Genomic DNA, 19,609 nt, shown 5'->3' on the forward strand with positions numbered 1-19,609 from the left:
GCCGGGGGTCACAGGATCATGTGTTTGGGAGCTGAAAGGAACCTTAGATCTTCTGGTTCAACGTCTTATTTTAGTGATGGGGAAACTGAGGCATCAGATGGGGGAGGGAACAACCAAAGGTTCCAGAGTGACAGAACTGGGGCCCCAAGACAAGCCAGCGATCTTTCCCGAATACCATGCTGTCTGCCCTCTTACCGAGTCCCCATCCTCACTGAGCCTTCCTCTCTTCACTGTGTCCTCATCCCCAATGATAAGTTTTATTCCCTTCTCCAGTTAATAGTTTCCTCGCTGAGTTCCCATCCCCTCACTTAGCCTCTACCTTTCCCTGCGCCTCCCTCATCCTCCCTGATCTCTCCCTCACAAAGCAGAACTCCCCTTTATAGCAGGAAATGACTCTTTTTTTTTTCCCTAAACCCTTACCTTCTTTTCTTAGGATAAATTCTAAGACAGAAGAGTAGTATAGGCTAGGCAATTGGGGTAAAGTGACTTGTCCAGGGTCACACAGTATCTGAAGCCAAATCTGAACCAAGGTCCTCCCAACCCCAGACCTGGCACTCTATCCACAGTGCTACCTAGCTGCCTGGAGGAAAGATACTTTTTAAAATTTTAAATCCTTGCCTTCTGGCCTTAAGAGCATTGTTGAGAGGACAAAAAGCTGTGTAGGTATGAAGATGTTCATTATGGCTTTGTTTGTTATGGCAAAATAACAGGAAATAACACAAAGGCAATGAATGGAAGAAGTGATAGCTGAATGTCATGGATTATATTGCTAATAGAAATGACAAAGACTGGAAATATAAAGGTTAGTAGATGAAGAGATGAAAAGATAGTAAGAATAATACATACATACCATGATTATATTAAAGAAACAAGCCACAAAATCAAGAGAAAAAGATATCCAAATAAGACAAATCTAAAGGGAACTCAAAAGCAGAGGATGTTTGTACTTTTATAGAGGTCAGATTTGGACCCAGGATCCCCCATCTCCAGGTCTGGATATTTCTTAATAATTAGAACTGCAATGGCTTGTTTCTGGAGGTGGTGAGTTCAACATCCCGGGAGTTCATTCATCAGAAGCTGGGGACGTTGAGAAGATCCCTGCTCAGGCAGTCTAGACCAGTGATGGAGAACCTTTTAGAGAGGCAGTGCTGGGCCCCCCCCCCCCCAGACCAGGTGCCACACCCAGCCCCCCCCCCACCCTAGACCAAGTGCTGTGCTCCCCCAAGACAGGGAAGGGATGAAGGGCTCCCATTGGGCTGCTGGGCAGAGGAGTGAGTGATGAAAGGCATGAGTGGAGGGGCGGGAGGGGAATGACCCCAGCACTCTGCTCCCCTCCAGTTATGCACCACACTGTGAGCTATGCTCCCCTCCAAACCTACCATAAGAATCACCTTCACCACAGACTCAATAGGCTGCCTGTGAGTAGGCCCCTTATCTCAGACAGGGAAGTGCTCCCATTGGCTGCTGGACAGAGGGGCGGGGGAAGTGAGGAATGTCCTCAGGGGCTTGGAGTGGGGGAGGGGAACAGCTCTGCCCCAGTACCTCTGATTTTCTAGTTTAAAAAACAAAAACAAAAACAACTGCAGGCATGTACACTGAGAAGGCTGTCTGTGCCTTTTATGGCATGTGTTCCATAGGTTCACCATCCCAAGTCTAGACCCTCTAAGACAGTGATGGTGAACCTATGGCATGGGTGCCAAAGATGGAATGCAGAGCACTCTGTGGGCATTTGGCCACTCTCTCTTCCTGCACCCCTGCCTCCAAAGTTCATTACCAGAAAGGCAGAGGAGACTTGGGTAGAGCTGCTCCACTCCACCTCTCCACTGTGCCTGAGGACATTTTTTCACATCCCCAGCCCCTCTGCCCAGCAGCCCAATGGGAGCACACAGGGGTTAAGGTTGGTGGCTCACAGGTGGCAGGGCTGGAGGGAAGCAGAGCACTTGGACCACTCCCCTCCCCCTCTCTATACTCACTGAGAACATTCCTCACTTCACCCACCCCTCTGCCCAGCAGCCCAATAGTAGTGCTTCCTCTCTCCCTGTGTGGGGTAAGGGGGGAGGGGCATACCTACCATGCAGTAGGGTGAGGGGCATGGCATATGGTCTCTGGGGAGGGGGCCATGGTCTAGCACTCCATCTAAAAGGTTCACTATCACTGTTCTAGGAGGTTCCTTCCAATTCTGAGAATTTCTGCTTCTAATATAGTGACAAAGCCTTGGAGACAGTCTAGCCCATGTCCCCTGATTTTACACATGGGGAAACTGAGGCCCAGCAAGGTAGAAGGAACTCATCCAGAGGTCATTCAGTGAGTTAATGGAGGACAAAAGGCTTGAATATATGAACCTTTCATGATGCTGAGTCTATGGCTTCTTCCATGGAGGTGACTGCATCCCTCTGTTATCCTGACTGCATCTCTCTACAGCCAAAGCCCCAAGGATAGTTGTAGATTATTGGATGGTTTTATTATTTGTGATCCCACCCTCCTGGCTTCCTGAGGGCTCCCTCCTCTCATCCATCTCATCATTGCTTTCAGGAATTTATCTTTCTCTAATAATACTTTGTGAAGGTCCTAGGCAGCATCTTTCCTTTTCTACCTCCCCCCTCATCTATTCCCCTCCCTTTCTATGTCTTTTTTCTCTTTCCCTTTGACCCTCCCATCTAGTCTTTTCTGACTCTCTCTCTCTCTCTCCTTTTGTCTCTTCCTCTCTTCTCTCTCTTTCCTCTCTCACTCTCTTTCTTCTTTTCTTTCTTTCTTCTCTGTCTTTTCACTTCTCTCTTTCCTCCTCTCCCTCTCTCTTCTCCTCTCTCTCTCTTTCTCTTTCTCTCTCTCTCTCATGCTCTGTCTCTCTGTCTCTGTCTCCCTCCCTCCCTCCTCCTCCTCCTTTCCCCTTCCTCTCTTCTTCTCTTCCTTCCCTCCCTCCATTTCTGGGTTCCTTCCTCTTTCCCTTTCCCTCTCCCTCTCCTACCTTCCACCCATTCTTCCCTGTTTGGCTAATCCCCTCCATCTCTCCTTATTCCTCCCTGCTTGTCTTTTCCCTGTTTGTCTCTCTCTATCCCACTTTCCCTCCTTCCCTTTCTCCCTTGCTGCCTTAATGGTCTGGGAGCCCAAGTGCTTCATTGGGGATGGAGTCCAGTTCTACAGTGGCTCCACTGGGCTCCTGACAGGGCCGAGTCAAGGGTCCTGAGCCTGCTGAGCTGGGAAGACAAACTTTCTAGGTTCTAGCAAAAACACTTCACAGCAACTCCTTCCTTGCAGGGTGAGGTCAGTGGTGGGGCTAAGATCCCAATGACAAAGGCTCCATCCTCTGCTAGTTAGAGGAGCACTGAATTCCAAGAGGGAGAACATGATTTGAATCTCAGCTTTGCTATATACTTAATGTATGACCTTAGAAAAGTCACTTCCTTCTGTTTCCTCATCCATGAAATCAAGATAAACATACTCACACTTTTCCTTTAGGTGGCTGTTTAGCCAGTCACAAGTCTGATCTGTTCCTACAAAACCAGGTTACCACCACCTCCTCTTCCCCTCACCCTGCTTCAGCATCACACTGTTTCTCCTTCATGTTTTATTTAGAAAAATCCATTAGGGAATATTCAGTGACCTGTGTCTATAATCCTATTTTATAGAGGAAGAAAAGAGACCAGAGCAGGGGAGGACTTGCTCACAGTCACACAGCAAGTCAACAATGGAGCTAGGACTCCCAGCTCCTAGGAACTCCGGGCTGACTCTCCCACCACTGTCATGGGAATGTAGTAGAGTCTATAAAATGGACTAGCTTAAGCCTGAACCAAGACTTTGGGGACATCCTACAAAGTGGAAAGGGCACTGGACTCAAGAGTTTGGAGACCTGAAATGAAATCCCAGCGCTGCTACTTACTAGCTTTGTTACCTTGGGTAAGTCATTTCCCCTTCTCTGGGCCTCAGTTTCCTTATCTGAAAAATGAGGGGGTTGAATTAGATGACTGGGGCAGCTGGGTGGTACAGTAGATAGAGCACTGGGCCCAGAGTTAGGGAGACTCATCTTCCTGATTTCAAATCTGACTTTAGACTCTTCCTAACCGCGTGACCCTGGGCAGGTCGCTTCACCCTGTTTGCCTCATTTTCCTCATCTGTAAAATGAGCTGGAGAAGGACCTGGCAAACCACTCCAGTATCTCTGCCAAGAAAACCCCAAATGGGGTCAGGAAGAGTTGGACACGACAGAAACGACTGAAAAACAACCAGAACGAGATGATTTCTATGGTCTCTTTCAAGTGCACAGTCCCGCGCCCCTGGCCGCCCTCCCGTTGACCATAGGAGGTCCGAGGGCATCTTGGGGATAAAGCTAATGGAGTAAGTGACTGAAATTGGAACTCAGGAGTAAGACGAGAGAGAAATAGCTTTGTCAGCTGCCTCCCACACGTCTCTTTCCAATTTTAGCTTCCTAAAGGCCCCGGCAGCCACAGCATTCCTGCAACGGGCTTGGACAGGTCTGCCTGTGGACGTGTGTGTAGGGGCCACCACTGATAGTGCCCCCCACCCCCGGCCCTCAGCCAGATGGACGCCAAGGCCTGAAGTGAGATGGGAGAGAGGGGTCAGGGGAATGCCCCACCCTGGGAGCCCAGAGTTGCTGACCTCCCCCAAGCCCCCTGTCCCAAGCGCCACTGTCCTTCCCACCTACCTCCCAGCCTGCTATTTCTGCCCCTGACTGGGCTGTGTTGGGGCCAGAAAGCCTATTGGGGGATGGGGAAGGGGGTCCTGATCTGTTTCCTCTGGGTCCCCCTTCTTGAGGGAGGGGTAACCTCCCCACCTGCAGGCCCCTCACCCCAAGGAGTAAGAAGGGCTTCTCGCCTGGCAAGGGCATGCATCGGCTTGGCACTGACCTTGAGAAAGCTGCTGGTGCCCCCTTGGCACAATCCCCAGAGAGCGTCCCAGGAGAGACACAAGGGGGTGAGGGGAAGGGGAGAGGAGCAAGCGGTGCTGAGCCTGGGGAGGGGGGAGAGGGGTGGGAGTTGGCACCTGGGTGTCGTCCGTTCCTCTGTCCCTCTGTTCTGCTGGGCTGGGCTGGGCTGGGCCCCTGGAGGGAGGTGAGATGGCACTAAGGTGACGGTGTCTGTCTGTCCAGCAGTGGGTCCAGGAGGGCTCTGGGGGCTCTGGGCAAGGGGTGTGTCTGGCCCCTGGGTCTAGCCCAAAGAGGAGGCTCAGTTGAACTGTGAGAGGCACCCAGGCTACAGAGAACTGGTGTTCACCCAGCTCAGCTCTGCAGAGAGGGGGTTGGTTAGGAAGCTGCCAGTCATTGACAGGCTGCAGGAGAGGCCAGGCCAGAGCCTCAGGGATTCTTCTGCCAGGGGGTTGGGGGACATGGGCATGGGCTACGGGGGCATGGGCATGGGGTAGGAAGGAGGCTGTGGGTTCTAAGAAGGGAGGCTTTAGGGGAATTCTAGCAGAGAATTTAGAATGGGAAGGGACCGAAAATGTCACAAAGGACCCAAGAGAAGGAACTTAGTCAAGGGCACACAGGTAAGTGGCACAGACTAGGCTAGAGAACCAAGCCTGAGCCTCTGAGGCTGGGGGCTCATTCTACCACCCTGGCTCAGGCCTAAAGTGGAGACCCTTCCCCAAAGTGGAGACCCTTTCCCGGGTCATGCCTGGGCACTCTCCTACTCTGAGTTGGACGGGTCAGGGCACACTCATCATGGCCAGCCCCAAAATCCAGCCATGCCACCGGCCAGTGCCCAGCCCCTTTCATCTTCCCTCCCCCACCCCAATATCTGTGCTCCAGCCTCACTTCCTCTAGAAAGCCTGCCAGGACTAACCCCAGTACGCATTCAAAGATGCCAAAGGGACCTTAGAGACCAGCCGGTAAGACCCCTTCGTTTTTTTCTTTTTAAACCCTCACCTTCCACCTTAGAATCAATACCTTGCATTGATTCTAAGGCAGAAGGGCTGTAAGGGCTGGGCAATGGGGGTTAAGTGACTTGTCCAGGATCACGCAGTTAGGAAATATCATGTAGATCCATTCATTTTATTACTTTAGAGAAGACAATGGGGGAAGTGACTTGTCTAAAGTCTTCCAGCTAATGCAGAGTTTGTTCTTGGACTGTGATCTCTGGTCTCCCAGGCCAACGTTCCTTTCATTCTATTGCCCCCCACTTCAATCCCCTTCCTTAACATAAAGGGTTCATTGTCTCTGCCTTTTCTCTCCTTCTTCTGGGTGTCCAGTCTCCCCAGTAGCCTAGATATTCCCCCAGAGTGTCCCCATCAGAAGAAGTTCTCCTTATGGGGTGGGGAAAGACTCATCACTCATCACCCTTCCCACGCCTCTGTTCTAGATCAAGTAAGTTAGCCCAGAGTTGGGAGACCCAACCTGGGCCTCAGTGGTTCAAAGTGATTGTGGGAAAAGCTTTGGATTTGGGATCAAAGAATCTGCATTTGAACGCAGGCTGTAACTTAGCTCCTATGTTAGTTACCTCAGGTGAGTCACTTCCTTTCTCTAGCCTCAGTTTCAATATTGTATTTAGATCATTTTTTTTTTTACAAAACCATGAAATAAGGTATTCGTAAAATGGGGACAGGAATACTTGGTACTCTTGACTACATTCAGGAAGGGATGGGGGTGACTAGCATATATAAAGTCATGTCTAACATCCTGAGGACCAGGGAGGTGGGCAGAGGAAGTGGGTTTGAAGAGTGGTTGGGGCAGGAGTACAACACTAAGGGGTCTAAGGTTCAGAGTACGAGGAATGTTAGCCTGGAGAAGACATGGGTGGGAGTGGGGATTGATCATGGCTGGATTGGGCCATCTGACAGGATTCAGTTTATTGGCATGGCTTTGGAAAACAAGAGCAAAAGCAGTAGGTTCAGGGCATCCAGGGCTCTGCTCGTTATGTGTGAACCTGAGCAAAGCTCTCTTCCCTGGAAGATCAAGGAGTGGGACAGGATCTCTGAGTTGAGTCCCAAGATCCTCTGGGGCTACAATCCTGTGACCAGGGACCAGTGGGGAGAAATTACCAGGACACAGTCTTCCTTAACTACAAATGAAGCACTTCTTAACCATGAGAGGAGACCCAAAAGGAAGTAGGGGCTTTTGGGGAATAGTGATTCCCCCTGTCACAGGCAGAGGCTAAATGACCTCATGTTGGGATGGTTTCGAGGAGATTCTGGCTCAGTTATACCTTGGATTCTGAGAATTCCTACAGATTGAGGATCCACAAGTCTATGTGACAACTGACAATCAGATGGAGAGGGAGGAGACAGAAAGGCTACAAATAAAGATGCAAGAGCCCAGGAGAGCAGGATCATTTAACACAGGGGTGAAAGAACTCCCCAACATCTCGAAAACCATTGAGGGTATTGGTATTGCCCACTGGGAAAACTGATGCTCAGAGGTATGACCCTGAGTCATTTAGAGAAGTCTAAATTTTCAATTTTGAGGTCTCTGGAGATACGATAGATATATTATAGGTCCTTCCTTTCTTCCTTCTTTCCTTCCTTCCTTTCCTCTCTCTCTCTCTCTCTCCCTAAGCAAAGGCAATATGGGGGACCTGAAATTTAGGAGGACTTGGGTTTGAATACCCCCCCAGATACTTACTGGATAAATCATTGGGTGTCCCGTGCCTCAGTTTCCTTATCTGCAAAGTAAGAAGGGGTAGGACTCAATTATCTTTAAGATCCCTTAGAAATCCAAACCAATGGACCTGAAAATCTTGGATTTAGAGCTAGAAAAGGTCTTAGAGGGGATTGAGTCTGACTTTTTCACTTTGTAGATATATAATTAGAAATACATACATTATATGTATATGAGTGACAGTGAGAGAGAGAGAGAGAGAGAGAGAGAGAGAGAGAGAGAGAGAGAGAGAGAGAGAGAGAGAGAAAGAGAGAGAGGGGGGAGAGAGAGAGAGAGAGAGAGAGAGAGAGAGAGAGAGAGAGAGAGAGAGAGAGAGAGAGAGAGAGAGAGAGAGAGAGAGGAGGGGAGGGATACAAAGAGAGATGATAGGGATCAATCAACAAACATGTATTGATTATTATGTGCCAGGCATTGTGCTATTAGGAAAAAGAAAGATAAAAACAATCCTTGCCCTTGATAGGGAGAAACAACCAGAGAGAGAGGGAATGTGAGCAGTCAAATAGAGGAGAAAGGAGCTTTCATGAAAATAATTCTTTTAGCTCTCCTCCAATGATGCCCAGCACAATGTCTTGCATACAGTAGATTCCCAGCAATACTGATCAATTGATGGTAAATGTAACGGAACCCTGGTGGAGAGAAGATGGGAAGCTCTAATCTTCAAGGTCTCCATCTCAGTTTCTTCTGGATCCCCCGCTGGCAGCCACATGCCCCTAACTCAGGTGCTGGCCCCTTTTCTGGGGGTGCAGGGCTGTTCTCTCATCCCCTGGTATTTCAGTTCTTCATTAATTCCCTTCCTCCACATGTCCCTGACTCCTTCTGTAGCTCCTTACAGAGATCCTGCAATCCTGTTAATTAAGGTTTGGCAGAACTCTGTGAACTCCACAGAGGCCAGGCCCCATTACCTACTTCCTGCATCATTGAGCTCCAATTTGTAAACCTGGGAACATAAATTGAACATTTATTCTACACGATGTCATCGCCTTCATGGGCTCTGCCATCAGCCATGTCAGCTGCTGCAAACATCTCCAGCTTTTAGGCTTTTACAGGTGTATCTACCTGAATGTAATCGGGTGGGTGAGCTGGTCTTAGGAAAATTACCTCTGGGGACATTTTATGGAAATGAAACAGTTATTAATTTTTTAATTATTTCTCTAATTAATTAATTTTACAAGCATTTATTAAGTGCCACCTGGGTGTGCTCACTGTGCTCAGGGCTAGGAAAGAGACATGAAGTTTTGATAAAGCACAGTCCCTGCTTTAGGGGATCACTTTATTTTTTTAAATTAATTTCTTTATTTAGTCAATTTAGAACATTATTCCTTGGTTACACTAATCACAATATTTCCCTCCCTCCCTCCCCTCACCCCACCCTTCCGGTAGCCAACTCACAATTTCATTGGGTATTACTTGTGTCCTTGATCAGAACCTATTTCCATGTTGTTGTTTGCACTAGGATGTTCATTTAGAGTCTACATCCCCAGCCATATCCCCTCGACCCATGTATTCAAGCAGTTGTTTTTCTTCTGTGTTTCTATTCCCACAGTTCTTCCTCAGGATGTGGATAGTGTTCTTTCTCATAGAAGGGGATCACTTTAATATCAAATATAACCAAGAAGCAAATTAAAGAGGTGAGAAGAGGTCAGGGAGGTTGCAAAGGGAAGGCCATTAGTGACAGGAGGGCACAGAGCAAGGAAGATAAGGAGGGTATCCTGGAGGTGGCATTGGAGTTCATAGGAATTCATCAAGGAAAGGAGAGAGAAAAAAGCTGGCCTAGAAACCAATGGTGTGGGTTAGAGCAGTATTTACCACATACGTGCCCAAGGCTGAGGCCAGATGCCAGTCAGTGTTAATTATTCCCAGAGTGATAAAAGAAAGGTGAGAAAAATCTTCCAAAATTCATCACCCAGGGAGAAACCAGCCCCTGGGTTTTTGTGATAGAGTGTGTTGAGCTCTATTGAGGACACTGGGATTAATAGCCTGGTTGTAAGTGGAGTGAACGTGTTGTTTTGAGTGGTTTATGGGTATACCAGGGTGTTATTTTCCTCTGAGATGAATCTTGATTCCGAATTTGTGGGGAGACTAGGGCTCTAGAATCCTCCTGATGCAGCAATTCCAACATCCAGGAAACAATTAAGATCTCTAAAAAATGCTACATCTGAATGACAAAGTTCTAAGCCACCATTAGTCTGGGAAATGACAGCGCTTGGGGATTGAGATTCTGAGTTTGGAAAATGAATTAGGGTAAATCTTTAAAGGGTAATGCAGTGGATAGAGCACTAGACTTGGAGTCAAAAAGACTCGTCACGTATCCAAATCCAGACTCAGACACGAGCTCTTTGACCCTGGGCACATCACTTTACCCCCATTTGCCTCAGTTTCTTCCTCTGTAAAATGAGCTGGAGAAGGAAATGGCAAACTTCCAGTATCTTTGCCAAGAAAACCCCAAAATAGGGTCAAAAAGAGTCATGAGAACTCTGGAAAAAATCACCTGAATGATGGGAGATGTAGCTCATATTCAGGAGGAAGAAGTCATATATAGTTTGGCTGGAAGATGGAGAGCGTAGAGGAATGATATGATACCAAATTGGGGGGGGGGGGTAGTACTGGATTGTGAAGGATAGTGAATGCCAAGCCAAGGAGTTTTTTTTTTTTTAAGAGTTTTATTTTATAGGCAAATAGGGAATTGCCAAAGATTTTTAAAATTTTGATATTTTAGATTTTCCCCAATTACAAGTAAAAAAATTTTAGCCTTTTAAAAAAAACTGAGTCTCAAATTCTCTCCCTTCCTCTTTTCTCCCTTCACTGAGATGATAAGCAATCTGACAGAGATTTTAAATGTGCAGTCACGTAAAGCATTTTTTCCCTTTGTTAACCCTTTTGTGGGAGAAAACTTAAACAAAACAATTTTTGAGGAAGGTGTGTGAGAAAAAATTATCCTGGCAATAGTATGAATGACATACTGGTTGCTGGAAGCAGGAGTGGAGGTGAAAAGACATGTTACAATGGTCCAGGTAGGGAGGTGGTACTGGGAATAGCGAGGGGCGGTGACAAGGTAGTTAGTTCAGTGGCTAGGGCACCAGCCCTAGAGATGGAAGATCTGGTTCAAATCTGGCCTCAGATACTTTCTAGCTGTGTGACCCTGGACAAGTCACTTACTCCCTCCCCTGTTGCCGATCCCTTACCACTCTCTTGCCTTGCAACCAATACATAGTATTGCTTCTAAGACGGGAGGCAAAGGTTTAAAAAAAGGGATGGGGGTGGAAGATGGGATTGACTAGGTGACTCAGTGACCAGAGCTGACTCTAAAACAGAAGGGTTCAAAAAGAAAAAAGATGGAAGAGATGCTGGATGCCTCCTAGTTATCTAGCTCTGCCGCCACCAGTGGCACTAAGAGGACAGGGAAAGAGATGCAAGGGATTGCCAATCTGTGAGTCAAAGGAGCCAGGCAGACTCAGGGTCAGAGAGGTCAGCAGGTTCCGAGCCTGGAGCTGGGCTTTGCCACTTAGAGAAAGCTTAGGAATGAGCCGAAGTCCTGGTTTCCCGACACGGTGAGAGATTGTGTGGCAGACGCTGAGCGCCCAGCCGGGCGTCCCTGCTCAGCGTCACTAAGGGGCCATTGGCATCCACGCTCCCGCCTACCCCAGGCCCCTGGCTCAGAAGGCTTCTGAGCTCCCAACCCTCCCAAGCACAGGATGCCAACTCGCTTTGATCACACTCGGAGGGACGATCCCGTCTTCACCATCACCAGCTCCTTTCTAGCCAGTCTCTCAGCCTCCAAACCGACATTCTGAGTGTGGATGTGATTTGTGGGGATGGGGGTGGGCAGGTTTAGACCAAAGGATCTCTAAGTACCTTCTGACTCAAATTCTATGATTCTTAGCTAGAAACATCTAAATAATTACTAACAGATTCTGCTCTATTGAATGAAAGATTGTCAGAAGCCAAGTCTTCTGGGAGATGGCGGCCCCTCAGCACTGAGGGAGACAAGCCAGTATTTTTTTTAAAACCCTTACATTCTGCCCTGCATATTGGTTCCAAGGCAGAAGAGTGGTAAGGGCTAGGCAATGGGAGTTAGGTGACTTGGCCAGGGTCACACAGCTAGGAAGTGTCTGAGGCTAGATTTGAACCTAGGACCTCCCAGAAATCTCTAGGTCTGGCTCTCTATCCACTGAGCCACCCAGATGCCCTCCAGAAGTCAGGATTGAAGCTTGCCTGGGAAAATCTCCTACTTGTCACCATTGCAGGTGAAGTTCCTGAAGGGAATGGATGAGTGCAATTCCTTTTTTTTTTTAATTCTTACCTTCTGTCTTAGAATCAATACTATGTATTGGTCCAAGGCAAAAGAGTGGTAAGCATTGGGCAATGGGAGCCGAGTGCCCCAGGTCACACAGCTAGATAAGTGTCTGAGGTCAAATTTGAACCCAGGACCTCCCAGGAATCTCTGGGCCTGGCTCTCAATCCACTGAGCCACCCAGATGCCCCTGATGAGTGCCATTCCAAGCGGCTGTTTAGAGACATTAAGAAATAAGCAAAGGGGCTGATATAGGTGCCCTGGGACTGGTTTGGAAGCTAGCCTGAGGGCTACGAGTGCAATACCCTGGATGGAAAGGCAGGAAGCATGCGCCTGTTCCTTTAGTGCTGCTAATAAATGTAGCCTGACTGTAAAAGGGTTGGTATCCTTAGTGGCTTCAGTCAAATCCTGCTCTTCCAAGGCAGAGGCAATAAAACAAAGAGATGATTATTAGAGAGCAGCACCCAAACTTGAATCCCGTCCATCCAGCAGAGGAGACCTTCCCCGGAGGGATACCCGGTAATTACTCATGTACCATAGCTAAGATGGTCTAGTACGCCTCACCCCGAAAGTAGACAAAGTCAGTCCTGTCGGATCTCATCGGCAGGCCCCCAGATGCACCCAAGGGTGTTGGATGTTATTTAGGGACACTCTACTACTCCAGCGGGGCCAGGGGAGATCGTTGGGGCGTCTGCTGAAAATAAGGGAACAAAGACTTGTTTGCAGGGGAAGGAGGACACCGTAACCAGCTTTAGAAATTCCAGGGGTCCTCAGGGGATCTTGAATATGGGAGGGATAAAAATGACATCTTTATTTTTGCTTATCCCTGATTCAGGAGTTCTTTACCTTTTTTTTTGCATATGCTTCATGGACCCCTCTGGCAGCCTGGTGAAGTCTACAGTCCCTTTTCAGAATCATATTTTTTTTTTCTAAATAGGTTAAACGTCCTCCTGGCAATCTGGTGGAGACCATTAAAGTCACAGAGCAAGTCCTTCCCCCACCACATGCACACGGTGCCAAGGGAAACTCCCTGCCAACTCCCACAGAACCCTCCTCTATTCCAAATGCATGTTGTCAGAATGACAATTAACCTGCCTTTGGATGTCGCGGATGATGGTGTTGATCAGTTTGTATCATTTCCCCAAAGGAAAAAAAATTGCTACTCTGTGACTGTCGGGTCTAGATATTTTCTTTTTTGAAACCTTTACCTTCTTAGTATCAATTCTAAGATAGAAGAGTAGCAAGGGCTAGGCAATTGGGGTTAGTTGACTTGCCCAGGGTCACACTTAGGAAGTATCTGGGGCTAGATTTGAACCTGTCTCTAAGTATGGCACTCTGTCCACTGAGCCCTCTAGCTGCCCTTCTCCATCTAGATTTTCACTGTGAGCATCTGAATTTCCCAGTGCCATTTTCAGGCTAAACCTAGACCTTAGAGAGCATGTTTTCTGTATTTCTCACTTATGCCTATATCATGTTTTATTGATATGTGTTCACATATTATGGAATCTTAGAGAGCTCATCTAGTCCAGATATTCTGGGATGCCAGAACCAGGTGTAAGAAGGCCAGAGCTCATCCAGTCCATTTTAAAGCTAAGGAAACTGAGGCTCATAGAAAGGATATTAGATTGGATCCATTAGATTGTAAGCTCCATGAAGGCAGAATCTGTCTTATTTTTCTATTCCCAGCCCTTAGCACAGTGCTTGGCACATAGTTAGCATTTAAAAGCTTTTTCGTGACTATTATGTCCACACGTATTAAGTTTCAAACATAGTCTGCCAGACATTTCACTAATTCAACAATGGGTATGGAGTCAGCGGAGTGAGGTGTGTGGATTCTGGCTTACCATTTGCTATCCTTGTGACCTTGGAGAAGTCATCTCCTTTCTCAGGGTCTGCGATTCTATACCTGCAAAATGTGGGACTTTCTACGATTCCTTCCACCCTCAGAGTCCATGGGCTCTATGAAGGGCCCTCACGAGCAGAAATCTTGTGAACTCTGTGTGGAACTGATGGTCCTTAGCTTGCAATCCAATTTAATCTAAGAAACATTTATTGAGTAACTTATGATCAGGGGCCTATGTGGAACCCAGAGAAAAAAATGACACAATCCCTGCTCTCGAGAAGCTTACATTTTACTGAGGAGAGGGGAGAATACAACAAATATGCCCCCCCCCCAAAGGATCCAAAATAGGAAATAAGAGCCGAGGAGACAATGGGGCAGATTTTCGGTGGGGAGGGGAAGAACAAAGGGGGCAGAATCTGAAGATGTTTCCAGCTTTGGTGGTGATGGTGGTTGCTGGGGGTGGAGATCCAAATAAGGTTGGGGGAGGCCTCGTGGATGTGACATTTGAGTTGTGCTTTAAGAGAAAATTTTCAACAGGTAGAAAGGAGGGAGGAATAGCCTGAGCGACTATAAGGAGGCAAGAGAGAGCAGGATGGGATCAAGGAACAAGTAGCAATCCAGTCTGAATGGAATGTAGTATGTGAAGGGATTTGCTATGGACTAAGTCTGGATAGATAAATGGGAGTCACATCAGAAGGGCCTTGAAGGACAGACACACTGAGAAGCTTCATTTCCTGAGGACAGTGGAGAGCCACCCAAAGATTTTGAGCATCAGAGTGATGGTCAGAACAGTCTATTAGGAAGATTAATTCCTCTGTTATGGTAAAGGTCGTTTGAGGATTATAATACAAATTACAAATGTCATTCTTTTAGAGACTAAATAAACTTGCAGATTTTGTGCTCTACCTGAATAGGTGATTCCTCTGCTCTAGTGCCCTTGTCCTGTATTTCCAAGGACTTACCTGCTGGGTCAAGGCCTTGTCTATAGGCAGTGAGAAATTAAATTGATTCAGAAGGGAGGATTTGGCCTGAATGTTGGCCTCATGGGTTTGTTGTTTGGAGCTTTGATCAAAGCAATAAATGTGTTGTAAGAGGGAGCCTGGGATAGTGGAAAGAGCGTTGTAAACTGAGTTAGAAGCCCTATCCAACCAATATCTCATAGATCTGCCAACATAATCTAGTTCTTGCTGTTCTGCCCACATCATTATCCTGTCCAAAGGCCTTCAGACTCATCTATAGGACATACTATGAACTCCTTTGCCCTGCCTTCAAGGTCTTCATGATCTGGTTCCAACTTACCTATCCAGCATTACTTTGTTACAGCCCTCCATACACTCGATGCTCTAGCCAAATTGGACTACTGGACTACTAAGCTGTTTCCTGATGCCATTTTGCCTTCTCCTACCGTCATTGTTTCCATTCCTGGAATGCATTCTCTCATCTTTATCGAAATCCCTCTTTTTTCAAGGCCCAATTCAGTTTTGACTCCTTCCCTGTCAGGTCAAAGTGCTCGATCTCTGCCATCTCAAGATTGTCCTGGTATACACTGTATGGATTCTTCCTTTGCCCCTTATCTCACACTTTTCCTCCTATTGCATTGATTTGTGGGCATGACATATGCCACCTGGTAGGCTGTAAGCCCCATGAAGGCAGGGACTGTACTATTTCTTATCTCTGAACCCTTTGTCTTGAGCACATGGCCTGCACACAATAAATACTAAATGAATGTTTTAAAATTTTTATTTGAAATGAAATGAATCCTACTACCTTCAAACACTTATGTATCCTTGGGCAAAGAGGATCATCCCTCCTACCCAGGGCTAAAATGGGCCTCAAATAAGATGATGGATAAAAAAGGCACTTTGTGAACAGGGCAGCATGGTAGGCTGACCTTGAAATCAGGAGACCTGGATTCAAATTTTCACTCAACCACTTACTAGTTGTATGACTTTGGCCAAGTCCCTTGCCCTCTCTGGGGCTGTCTCCTCTTCTATCACATCCTCTAGCATTCCCAAGTTCACTTTGTACTTTAGAATCCTATGATCTCAACATCCCATATGAGCTGCTGTTGTAGCCTCTTGGGTAGGATGGCCTTGAATTCTCTGCATCCTAGAGTTTTATGAAGTGCTTTGTGAGCTCTTTCTATACTATGATATGATGCCAGAACCACTTGTATGATCATAGTCTCACCTGGAGGGAATAGCCCTTAACTGACTTCACCTGGGATTACTCATTTTTAATGGCACCATAAGGGGATGGGAACAGGGCCAAATCCCCATCCTGGATCCTGTTTCTCCTCCATTTGCAATTCTCCAAGTGATGTAGTCAGACAAACAAAACTTGAGGCTATCCGATTCTAGAGCAGGAGGACACTGGCTGTGTCCTGGCTGACTGAGGATAGAAGGCGGCCCTGTCCTGCTTTGATCTGTCCTGCTCTGCCTCCCCAGTTTCTTCCCGAGGGTCCTTCCTGGAGGTGTGGTTAATGGTTTTTTTCCACATGTTGTTGCCTTAGGGCCTGTAGGAAGATATGCTTCACTTGGCTCATAGTCTCATGGTACACCTTGAAGTCTTCCTCCTTCACCTTCAGGATGTCGTTCATGGCAACTTTTAAGGCTTCGTTCTCTTCAGCCTGGATTACAAGTCTAAACAGACACAAATGGAAAGCAAGACTTCACTTCTCAAACCAGAGATCAATACTGATGACTCATATTGGAAAAAGGGTGGGCCTGGAATCGAGAAATAATTGAGTTCCAAGCTCCACTCGGGCACTTGAACCTTTTGGAGCCTCAGGTAGTTCAGATGTGAATTATTATTTCTAGAGCTCTTTCAGGTAATAAAGCAAGGTTGTCTCAATTTGTGGCTTGAAGGGAGGTAAGAATAGATTTGTCTCTAGAACCTCTTCCCCCCATCCTTCTCCAAGGGAAACTTCAATTCCTGCCAAGAGGGGAAGCAGGAAGTTGGAGACAAGCTGCTCTGCTCTCCTTTGAGAGAGGGGGTACCAGGCCAGAATTACACCTATTTTCCCTCTTAAATCTTGTTGGTCTAGGGATGTGGTTTCAGGTTCAAGTTAAACTCCTGATCACTCTTCATTAATGGGGAAAGAAGGATCCCCAGGTTCTCTATCCAAAGCTTGACTTTTTCCCATCAAATCTTAATTCCACAATAAACACACACACAGCAAATAAGCAAAGAAACTTGTTTATCTAAATTGACAGAAAAATAGATGTCAGAGAATGAGAATACAGACTGGACAATAATGAAGGAATTCTCCCAATGGGCGTAAAATGTCTCCATTTAAGGAATGAGAAGAGAATCCCATAGTAATGGACTTTGGACTTGGGTTATACAGGTTCACAAAAGCACTTCCCTGACAATCACTCTGTGAGATAGGGAGTATATTATCATCCCATTTCAGAGAAGGAAAATGTTTAAAGAAGAATGTGACCATAAAGGACTAATAAAAGGAAAAATAAAAGGGAAATAAAAGGATTAGAGGAGGCAGTCTGGGATGGTCAGCAAGATTGATGAGCTTGGAGATAGGAGACTTGAATTCTAATCCCTCCTTAGACACCATGTGACCCTGAACAAAACATTTCCCCTCCTCAGGAAGCTCAGTTTCCTCATCTGTAAAAATGGAAATAAAACAAAGTAGTAGAATAGTGTGCCATTCAGTCATGCCCAACTTTTTGTGACCCCTTTTGGGATTTTCTTGGCAAAGATAATGGATTGGTTTGCCATTTCCTTCTCTAGCTCATTTTATAGAGGAGCAATTTGAGGCATACAGGATTAAGTGACTTGCCTAGGGTCACACAATTACCAAGTAGTTGAAGCTAGATTTGAATTCAGATTTGAACTTCCTGTTTCCAGCATTCTATCCACTGTAATATCTAGCTGTCTTAACAATTAGCTGTTATTAGAGCCCCCCAAAAGTGGAATGGATTGCCTCAAGAAGAATAGCTCTCTCTCTCTCACTAGAGATCTTCAAGTAAGGCCAGATGATCACTTTGGAGGGATCTCATAGAGAACATCCTTGTTCAGGTATAGATTGGAGTGGAAGGCCTCCGGGGGATGCTTTGTGTGTCTGGACCCTTTTGGACCCACAATCCAAACTCAGCTGTGTATCTGACAATGATTGCTGACCGGCAGCTGGCCTCTCTTGGTTCATTCAAGTCCCACATATTAGTCTTTAATGAACAGAGATGACCTTCTCCAGGAAAGGGCAAGTGATCTGATCTAAAGAGGGAAGAGAACATAGCAGAGTACCTGGCAGTCAGCTCTTCTACCTGCGACTCCAGTGGCACTTCTGAGAGCTGACCCAAGGATAGGTCCCTCCTCTCATTCACATTTAGGTTATGTCTTGAGTTAGCAGGCAGTCCTGTGTAAGTGTATGAAAAGGAAATTCAGTGACCCCCACCAAAAGGCTGATTCTTACACTCAGTTTCCAGGGAGCTTTGGTTAGGCCCACTCTTTTCTCTCTGGGTCACTTATTGAATTCCTACTGGAGTCTTAATCCCTACTGAAATGTCACTTCCTCCAGGAAATCTTCCCTAATCATCCCTGCTAGTGAGAAGGGCTTTAAACAACTTTTAAAAATTACAAATAAATAACACATTTGTATTATTGGATCTGAGGTTGTAGAAACCTCTCCTATTTTTTCCTGTTGGTAAAAGGTATTATGAGAAAACAATTTAGATGCCCAACTTACTGGGGTTCCCAACAATATTTCATATACAGCAGCATATTGTACTGGAGAGAATACTGGACTTGATGTAAGAAGACCTCGGTAATGGCTTTGGGCAAGTCACTTATACTCCCAGAGCGTCAGTTTACTCCCCTGTGAAATAGGGGTGATAATATTTGTACTTACAGGAGTAATTAAGGAATTTTAGAATCTGGACAAGTATTTCAAAGCATGCCGAAAGCAAGTGGAACTGTAGGAAGACAACCTCAGTTGGCACAGATGGGGATGCAGCCAGATGCCACCTTATGGTTTCAGACAGAAATCTTGAGATACAATGAAGCTGCTGGGGAGACTACCCACATGCTATCCTCTACCCCTGTTCCTCCTTGTTCCACCAGAAAGCAAATCATCTGAGGAATTCTTTTTACTTATTCTTGATTATTTGATGGTAAAAGTCAGTTGTCTCTTCACGAGCCATCCAAAATGCCTGATTACTGAGGTGGAGTGTGGATGGCAAGTGCTTTGGGGGCATGGGTTGAGAGGGGGCTTAAAGCCCTCTCCCTTCAATTTTAGGATGAAGACCTGTGTGACACTGGGCAAATCCCTTAATCCTGATTGCCTAGCTCCAGGTCTTAGAATTTAAGTTTTTTTTAAATAAAGTAATAAATAATAAGCAAAAAAAAATTACATGAAGATTGGATTATATAAAGCTATTTTAAAGTCTACCTCCAGAGGAGGAAACAGGCCCCTGAGAATTGCCATAGGGAAGGGTAATTCTCCTCTTGAAAATCAAGACTGGGCTAAGCTAAGTAAAATGGAAAACAAATCTCAGACACACTTGGAGACTTTATCTAATCCCCTCACTTCATCGAGGTAGAAATAGTGTTAGAGAAGGGACTAGGACTCAATTCCTTTGATTCCCAGGCAGATTGTTGAAATCTGGTCTCCTCCTGCGGCATCCAGAATGAAACAACAATCCTGAAAGATGTATTCTTCCAGGCTTGGTGATTACCTCATCAGTTGGAGGATTCCTAGCTTCCCAAGTCAGTGGGGGATAACCCACTGGAGGAACATCCTTTCAACTACACTGGCTCTTGGAAGACCATCGAATAATTCTAACAGGGTCAGTGATAGGATGATCATGAACCTCAAAGGATTACAGAGAGCTTTGCCTCACTCCAGGAAATCT

The 19,609-nt window shown here is 46.3% G+C and overlaps 2 protein-coding genes and 1 long non-coding RNA gene across 10 annotated transcripts in view; 1 reads left to right on the forward strand and 2 right to left on the reverse strand.

Moving 5' to 3' along the window:
- Positions 1-5,396, reverse strand: part of HHATL (hedgehog acyltransferase like) — a 25,233-nt gene extending 19,837 nt beyond the window's left edge. For 2 of the 5 annotated variants that reach the window (XM_001377226.4, XM_007499789.3), the window contains exon 1: positions 4,998-5,395. The gene's annotated coding sequence lies outside the window, so the exon portion shown is untranslated. The other 3 variants (XM_056805103.1, XM_007499790.3, XM_016424364.2) reach the window with 3 other exon arrangements.
- Positions 5,153-16,592, forward strand: LOC103097157 (uncharacterized). Its single transcript, XR_470544.2, has 2 exons — positions 5,153-5,840; positions 16,252-16,592. It is a non-coding gene; the product is annotated as an uncharacterized LOC103097157 (long non-coding RNA).
- CCDC13 (coiled-coil domain containing 13) overlaps positions 14,011-19,609 on the reverse strand; it is a 111,473-nt gene continuing 105,874 nt past the window's right edge. For 2 of the 4 annotated variants that reach the window (XM_007499791.3, XM_001377184.5), the window contains 2 exons: positions 18,003-18,114; positions 14,011-16,381 (listed from right to left, as the gene is read on the reverse strand). In XM_007499791.3, the coding sequence (XP_007499853.1) occupies positions 16,219-16,381; positions 18,003-18,114 (275 nt within the window). In that variant the 3' untranslated portion in view covers positions 14,011-16,218. Of the gene's footprint in view, positions 16,382-16,921; positions 17,364-18,002; positions 18,115-19,609 lie in introns of those variants that run through there. The other 2 variants (XM_007499794.3, XM_007499797.3) reach the window with 2 other exon arrangements.

This window comes from Monodelphis domestica, chromosome 7 (genome assembly GCF_027887165.1).
Source record: "Monodelphis domestica isolate mMonDom1 chromosome 7, mMonDom1.pri, whole genome shotgun sequence".
Taxonomy (NCBI): domain Eukaryota; kingdom Metazoa; phylum Chordata; class Mammalia; order Didelphimorphia; family Didelphidae; genus Monodelphis; species Monodelphis domestica.